Here is an 8419-nt window from a genome sequence, read left to right on the forward strand (position 1 = left end):
AAATCACTCCTCTAGACCGAGGCATGCAACATGGGCACTTTGAGAAGCAACAGAGACAGGTTTTATCCTACCTGATGTGTAAGGAAAGCCTAGTGGTTCCGGATCTTTTTCGAATCTCAGAATAAAAAGGTTTAGGGTTCAATGCCGAAAATGCCCATTATGTATCCTAATAAATCTCTCGGATCAGAGCCAACAGTATCTTTAAATACATTGTGTTTTAAAAGTGGTTGAATACAATCTGTCCGCCCTGAAGGTATGATAGGGCAACCGAAAAAACGATTGAACAGATGGTAATAAGTGTCTGCCTGCTTGTTAAATCTGGCAGCAGACGGTTTTCCCTAACGTCTCATGAGTGAGATGGGATCTGCAAACATCCTGACGCAATGTTGCTCCGATCCGTTGCTTCGCAAAAGACACCCATCTAACATTCCCCAAAGTATGCACACACACACACACACACACACGCACATACACACTCTGACTAGTTCTCACACACACACACACACACACACACACACACACACACACACACACACACACTCTCTCTCTCATGCTTTCTCACACACAAGCACACACACACGATAGAACATGTGAACAAAGTAATATCTTTCATTTACAATTACAATGAACACGTATAATACACATCCCTCCTCCTAAAAGTGGTTCTTGATTGCCAAGTGGTATTTTGTATTTCATCCCGTTCCAGTCCTCTGTGATTAAAAACCTCTCCAAACGTGGTCCCCTTCAGGTCCTCTTCATACGCACAGCAAATCGTCTCTTTCCTTTTCCTTCCCCATCCCATCTTTTCTTGCTCCTAGTTGTCCCATGTCCTGTAACACTGACAGGGAGCTGTCGTAGACATATGGCGTTAGGGTTATTGGACGGCTTACAAATGGCTTACAAAAGTCCTATAGTTGTAATTCATGCCGTATATAAATATGTATATATTTGATTAATGTAGATGGTTCAATGACACATTTAATTCAAATACAGACAGGAGGATCTGCTTCATTCTCTATATGCATCAGAGAACGTGTGTGTGTGTGTGTGTGTGTGTGTGTGTGTGTGTGTGTGTGTGTGTATGTAGGTGTGTGTGTGTGTGTGTGTGTACACATGTGTGTGTGTGTGTGTACACATGTGTGTGTGTGTGTGTGTGTGTGTGTGTGTGTGTGTGTGTGTGTGTGTGTGTGTGTGTGTGTGTGTGTGTTGCTTTACCTGTTAACCCGTTAGAGGGGTTCCGGGTAAGGGTGTCTGGGGTCGTAGGTCATGTCAGGCATGTAGGACTCGTGAAGGTCGGGGTCAAGGGGCAGGGTGTCCAGGGGAAGGTCTGTGTAGCCGTACGTCGGGTAGGAGCCATCGAGCTCTGGGAGAGAGAGAGAGAGAGAGCGGGAGAGAGACACATTTAAGATAATTATTTAAAGACTACCCAACGACCCAACAGGGGCTATTGTTAAACGGCATATTCATTTGGACTTAGATTCCTAGTCTTAGACAAACTTTAATTGAATTCTCTCTGCGTTTCATAACCACCGCTACACATAATGAGTTATTAAGTGCAGCTTAATTGATGTCTGGTTCATTACCTTTCAGCAATTTCTCTTAAGGAAATGTGTGTGGGTGTGTGTGTGTGTGTTCTGGCCTGATGGGTGGACATTGTGTGCTTGTCTCTTAGATGGAGTGTATAGATTCTATACGCGATGGTGGCCAGCTCCAGGTTCATGATCAATGTTCTGTACAGTATAGAATCTAAACCATAGAACATTGAATCATGAACTCCGTTACGAGGCTGCACACCATGATCTCCTGCCAGTAAATACAGGCAGCAAGACTGACAGCAGATAGTATAGAGGTCGACAGACAGGCAGAAGGTAAATGGTAAATGGACTGCATTTATATAGCGCTTTTATCCAAAGCGCTTTGGAATATTGCCTGACATTCACCCATTCATGCACACACCGACGGCGGAGTCAACCATGCAAGGCAACAGCCAGCTCGTCGGGAGCTGTTAAGTTTAGGTGCTTTGCTCAGGGACATCTCGACACCCAGATAGGAGGAGCCTAACCCAAACTAGCAACCTTGCGGTTACCAGCCAACCCGCTCTACCTCCTGAGCAACTGCCGAAGGGCCGATAGCAGATAGTTAGACGGACAGACGATGACAGCAGATAATGTAGCTAGAGAGATAGACAAACATACCTACAGACAGACAAACAGACAAACAAATAGTTAGACAGACGGACAAACAGACAGTATGAAAACTGAAAAAGCCGTTAAAATGGCTGACAGCAGATAGTCTAGAGACCAGCGGCTGTCAAAGTGGGGTTTGTGTAAGCCACCGGGGGGTACGTGGATCGATCTAAGGGGGTACTCCAAATGTATCATTGATTTACCTAGCCCAACAGTCCCGCGGCTGACCGAAGTCTCAGTGCCAAAATATGTATGCAGCCCACTGTAACAACCCTCCACGTCCTCTTAGCCATGATGGGAAACTCATACGCACTGACTACTCAGCTTGCTCTCGGTCGTTGACGTTACCATGACAACAGCAACGTTTTGTCTGAAAGTCGCTGAAAGTTTTTCCCCTTAGTCAATAACGTTATATTAGGCGAGAGCCGACACATTTATTAATATCTTTGAAAGCAAGGCTGGAGGATATTGGGCAGGACAAACACCATTGTTTTGATATTTGGGTGGATGTAACGCCTATGACATGACAGCAGACAATTCCTTCAGCCAATGACTATCCATGGCAGCTATGTTAATTTTCTCACGTAAAGATAAACAAAATACTTGTCATACATTGCTCTTCATCCCCTTATGTAGAGAAAGCTTACAAACGCTCCGGAATATTGGTTATTCTGTCTCGTATTAATGTGATATATATATAGATATATGCATCTATGTGCGTGTTAACTTTTTGTTTATGAAGTAGAACAAAAAAATTACTCGGAATTGACAATTGTCACGGACACGCACATGATTGTTCAAAGTTTGGGAATCACTGGTCTAGACAGATGGACAGACAATCCTACAGACAGACACATAGAGAGAAAAGGCAGGGTGACGGCCATTATAGGTAGTGTAGATAGACAGACGGACAGACAGACAGGTTGATGCAGACATCCCAGATATTACATCCATACATTATACAGCACCTTCAACTAACCTCCATTAGAATTCCTGAAAGCTTTGTCTGTATGTTGGAACATTGGTACGTGCCAGAATGTCTGCATGATTGTGTGTGTGTGTGTTTGCATGTGTGTGTGTGCGCTATTGCAGAGGATTAGAGGATCTTGGAAAAAATGACAAGGAGATCACAGCTTTTAATGAGTCTTACACACACACACACACGCGCAGACGCGTGCACACACACACGCACACATGCACACGCTCAGACACACACACTGGCGCGCAGATGTGCGCACTCACACAAACACATGCACACGCTCACGCACACAAACACACAAACACACAACAGACATATGCCCGAGCATATTGGCTTGGCAGCAGGACTTCTGTTTGCATGATTGCCTCACACACACATATATCTTAGGTGTTGTGTGTGATGGGACATAATGTTTTTTTGTGCTGGTTGTATGAATTGGTGTTTATAGTGTATGTTACATGTGTGAGTGATACGATTTTTGAACAGAACGACAACAGCAACCTTTTTATTCCTACAATCCTACTACACATACAGAAATGAATATGATTCTATAAACTTTGATCCCACCATCAACTAAATTGAACAAACTTGGGAGAGAAAAAGTTGAAGAGAGAGAGAAGAAGACTGGGAGAGAGAGAGAGAGAGAGAGAGAGAGAGAGAGAGAGAGAGAGAGAGAGAGAGAGAGAGGGAGGAAGAGAGGGAGAGAGAGAGAAAAAGAGTGGGAGAGAGAAAGAGAGAAAGAGAGAGAGAGAGAGAGACAGAGAGAGAGAGAGAGAAAAAGAGTGGGAGAGAGAGAAAGAGAGAGAGAGAGAGCGAGAGAAAGAGAGCGAGAGAGAGAGAGAAAGAAAGAGGGAGAGAGACTCTACTTCATCAATATGAACGTGTAACTGAAGCTCGAATTTGAAAACCATGACATTTAAAAAAATGTGTTTTGGTCTGACGGTTTTAGGGACGAGGGATGGAGGCGTGTTATCCCCATGGTTACGACCAATGCCAACTTTGTGATCCTTTTTTTAAATAGTACCGTCGTTGTGTAGGAGCCATTTAATCAGCGATGTTGAATATGAAGTGTGCCACACACTGTGTGGGGTAATACTATAAGTGTCCAAGAAGCATAACCATCTCTGGAACACACACATTTAAAATCAACCACTGTGCAGACAGAGGTCAACACACCCACACACCTCACTGCTGGTGTCCCCCCCCCCAAGGCTTCTAAGTGCTTGGAAAGGCACTTTCGTCGTCTCCAAGAGAACGCAATTTGGCAGTGATTGGCAAAAGTATAGGATTTTACACCGGTGTTCTCAAAATGATGGTGTTTCAGTTACAGCCACAAAATGGCACTGATAACTATGTGGAAGATAATCGAAGACATAATAACCTTGTTTAAAACAATAAAAAGATCTCGGATGCACTGCCTCTTTAAGAGAAAGCCTGTGGCTCTAGGAGCCAAACGGCCCCTGGGGCACTTGGCAAAATAAATATGTTGGTGTTGTTAGGTATTAGCAAGGGTCCTTATTAATCTGCATTTGAAGCTTGAGCCAAGTGTTTACTATTGTTCTGACAGTGTTTGTTTAAAAAACAGAAGCAGGCCTGAGTGTGATCTTCACTGTGCTGCAGAACACTGCATGGACCGAAACAAGCAAGGCTGGGGACATAAATCACCACGATGGATTTGATTCATTTTCCTATTCCATTGTGTCAAACGATGTTGAGTTCTTGGGTCCTTACCGTGCCACTGCACCAAAAAAAAAATGCTGTACAAGGTTAGCGTGCGCCTTAACCATGGGGATAACACCTCCCACCTCCTCCCTAAAACCCTCAGCCCAAGAGACATTTCTTTACTTTTCATAAGTGTTAAAATTCGAGCTGAAACAGGGGGTTTGCGTCAAGCTAACTCTTACTAGCTCTTAGTATTAGCAGTGTGTTGATTAACACTACCTCACGTAACATTCAACAAGCGATGCACTGAACAGTGTCCACACTTACCGTCCGCCAGGTAGCTGGGCTCCATAGGCATCGCATGATGAGCCTGGAGAGGAAGAAAAAGAGAAAGTATCAATTTCTTATCTAAAGAGCGGTCCTGTCCAGCCCTGCTGTTTGAGCATGGCAGTGCCAGGGGCGACAGGGTTTGATCCCTACTGGGGCCAGGGCATGCCAAGAGTATGTGCATACCATCAGGGGATGGTGTGATTGCGAAGCCAGCCCTAAATCGCGCAAGCCCACCTCCGGGTTCGTCTCATGATACGGGGCCGGTTGTAAGCCCCTTGTGGATAACAGCGTCCACTAAATGCTAAATGGAATATCTTTCATGTAGTCCAACAGACCGGATTGTGTGCGAGCGTGTGGGTGTGCGTGAACTAGTCTGGGCAGATGTCTGTAGGGGAGCACCCAAAGAAAGTGGACAGATGGCAAGGACTATTTGTGTGAGATGAACTAGTGTACAACGTGTGTGAGCATGTTTATATGAGAGAGAGAGAGAGAGAGAGAGAGAGAGAGAGAGAGAGAGAGAGAGAGAGAGAGAGAGAGAGAGACAGGGAGAGAGAGAGGGGATGGATGGTGGGGAGGTGGCTGTGTTTGATATAGGGCCAGCTAGCCTAGGGGAAGACATGACACTGTGATGGGGACACGGAGACACAGGCTGAGAGAAAGAGAAAGAGAGAACTTTATGGCACGATTTTCTTTAATGTTACTATGAACAAATGGTTTTAGCTTATCAAGCGAGAGAGAGGGAGAAAGACAGAAAAAGAGAGAGAGAGAGAAAGATAGGTTGGTAGGGAGGAGAGAGCCTCTTGTCAGGCCCGTAAAGCTTGTCAAAAGGTCCTTTCACAACAACAGACAGGTAGCGAATAAAAGCAAGAAAGAAGCACAGATGAAAATGTTGGCGGCAAAGCTATTTCGTTTAACAGCGATGCCACCTGGACGGACTATTCAACCTACAGAGCCTTATGGTGACAAGCTTGTGCTATTCCTTGCAACAAAATATTCGATGTGTTTAGAGGATTCAAATAAACTCAAAAGAACTGTTTTCCCTAAGAGTAAATAAGAGCTGAATGTCTGACCACAGATGAAAGGGATTATGATAACTGGGTGTGCATTCATACAGCCATGTTTTGGAGACGTTCGTTTTTGAGGTTGTTTCCCTGTTCAATAACTAAAATGGGCTATCGCTCTTTAGGAGGAAGTTTGTATAACTGCAAGATACTTGTTATCAAAAGCAATCTATATTCACCTGCCGCAGTGAGCGTAAACATTGGCTTGAGGCACCAACTACTATCTAGATGATGAACAATCAATTCATATAACAGATAGCGATAATTATCTATAAATGTAGTTTACCACTATGGATGCAATAAGAGTACTGTGTGTTGAGAAACATTAATAGGCTGTTATTTCCGCCATGTCCTACCACATATACATCGGTGCGATTGGTTAAAGGGATTTATTCAATGATTAGAGCTTGATGCAAATGAAATGAATGTCGCATTATTGCAATCTGGAAATAAATTGATGTGAACAATGTCAAAGGACCTTAAGACATGCTCAGTGAGGGACCGAAGTGTGTGTGTGTGTGAGTGTGTGTAAGCCCATTGCACCCATCGTCTCTCTCTCTCTCTCTCTCTCTCTCTCTCATCTACCCCTCTACCGCTTTTATTTTTATCCAGCGAAGGTTTACAAAGGGAACAAACTGTTTTCCAGCACCCGCTGATGTTCCCCTCATGACTCGTAGAAACTTTCAAGACGCTACTTGCTGAACCCAGGGCACCTGCTCATCATGTACCTGCTCTCAACTTATTTTTGCACAATTACTTCTAGGGTAATACCGTGCAGGGAGTGGCGACAATCTGGTGATTCGGAATCGTGAATTTTCGTGTTCGCTAGATCGTGGCCAAAATGACAGCCATGCGAAAAACAACTTAAAATATATTCACAATGGCAATTAAAATGCGATGTGCATTACAGCGATCGCTTCTGCGGAGAAACGAGGGGAACGCAAAACAATCGATCAGAACCACAAATGAGATCGTTATCTACTCTGCCCCGTGTCGTTTGGAACAGTAATCCAGTCTTTAGATTCGTTCAAGTTCTCTCTGGACCCGGTTCATCCATCACTAAATGAAGATGGCGAGCAGAATGCCAGCATCTGCGGTATGCCGCTCAGTGTTTCAAGGCCAAACGCTTGCATTAACAGTTTTGTTACATTACATGGAAATGAAGAGTTCTCCAAACGCTCACAAAAAACAGTTGTGTTACAGTACATGGAGCCATTGTCTGACTGCATCATCATGCTGCTGTTGTCACGCCGTGTGCAGCTAATAGACCTGCTTGTGGTTCCTTTCTTAACTTGTCTGCAGCCCGCGTGGACGTTGCGTCCCTGAACCTGCGTTTAGAAATGTTTTGCCGGACTTTGGGTGGATGCCTAATAATCACCTTGATTAATCATTCAGGAATATGTTTCATGTTGTGATTGGATCATTTTTCATCTGGTATCAGATTTTCATAATGCTACCTTGATAATGGTGAAGTGCACACAGACACACACACAGACACCTACGTACATGCACGCCAACACTGACAACACACACACACACACACACACACGTACATGCACGGCAACACTGACAACACAAACACACACACACAAGCTCTCACCATGTCCCAGGCCGCGGGGTCGTGCTTGAAGAGGGAGTGGGTGAGCTCCACGGAGACCCTCTTCCTGTAGTCGGAGCTCTTGTCCTCCGAGATCCGGAAGAGCACGGCGGCGGCGTAGGTGGCTGGATGGTGGGGGGGGGGGGGGGGGGGGGGGGGGGGGTACTCAGGTCAGTAATGCTGGCTACACACTCCAGGATGATGTGCCCCGATCTTGGTTCAGTCCGACACAAGTCAACACAGACTAAATGCCCTCCGTGCTCGGTCGTTTTCTCCGGTAGTGCCCACAAACTAAACCGATTCACAAGTTTCTTATGCTATGTTTTCGCTCCACCGTGCCTGCTCATAGACTTAAGAGACTGAAGGCGGGCGGTTCCAATTCTGTGCCAAGGTAGCGCCTGCGTTATAAGCAGTGCGATAATCCTTGATTCTGGAGTGCAGAGCGACATTTCAATAAGTCGCCTGGGTAAGGGGTAAGAGTGGGTGTTTTTCTAACCGATCGGTACATAGCAGCTCTCAGGTCCCGGGTTGTAGGAACGTCCATAGAACGAGAATGTCAACTGAAGACAACTTCAACCTTTTTTCCTTGCTGGGACAGTCTGTT

General features: G+C 45.1%; 1 protein-coding gene across 1 annotated transcript in view; it reads right to left on the reverse strand.

Annotated features, from left to right (window-relative positions):
• Positions 1-722: 722 nt before the first annotated feature.
• The window catches only part of jupb (junction plakoglobin b), a 36331-nt gene continuing 28634 nt past the window's right edge, over positions 723-8419 (reverse strand). Inside the window, exons 13-16 of the mRNA XM_079745669.1 lie at positions 7819-7940; positions 5155-5197; positions 1216-1363; positions 723-849 (exon numbers count right to left, since the gene is read on the reverse strand). Of these exons, the coding sequence (XP_079601795.1) occupies positions 1227-1363; positions 5155-5197; positions 7819-7940 (302 nt within the window). The 3' untranslated portion in view covers positions 723-849; positions 1216-1226. The remainder of the gene's footprint in view (positions 850-1215; positions 1364-5154; positions 5198-7818; positions 7941-8419) is intronic.

Source organism: Pollachius pollachius (assembly GCF_949987615.1).
Source record: "Pollachius pollachius genome assembly, chromosome: 11".
Taxonomy (NCBI): domain Eukaryota; kingdom Metazoa; phylum Chordata; class Actinopteri; order Gadiformes; family Gadidae; genus Pollachius; species Pollachius pollachius.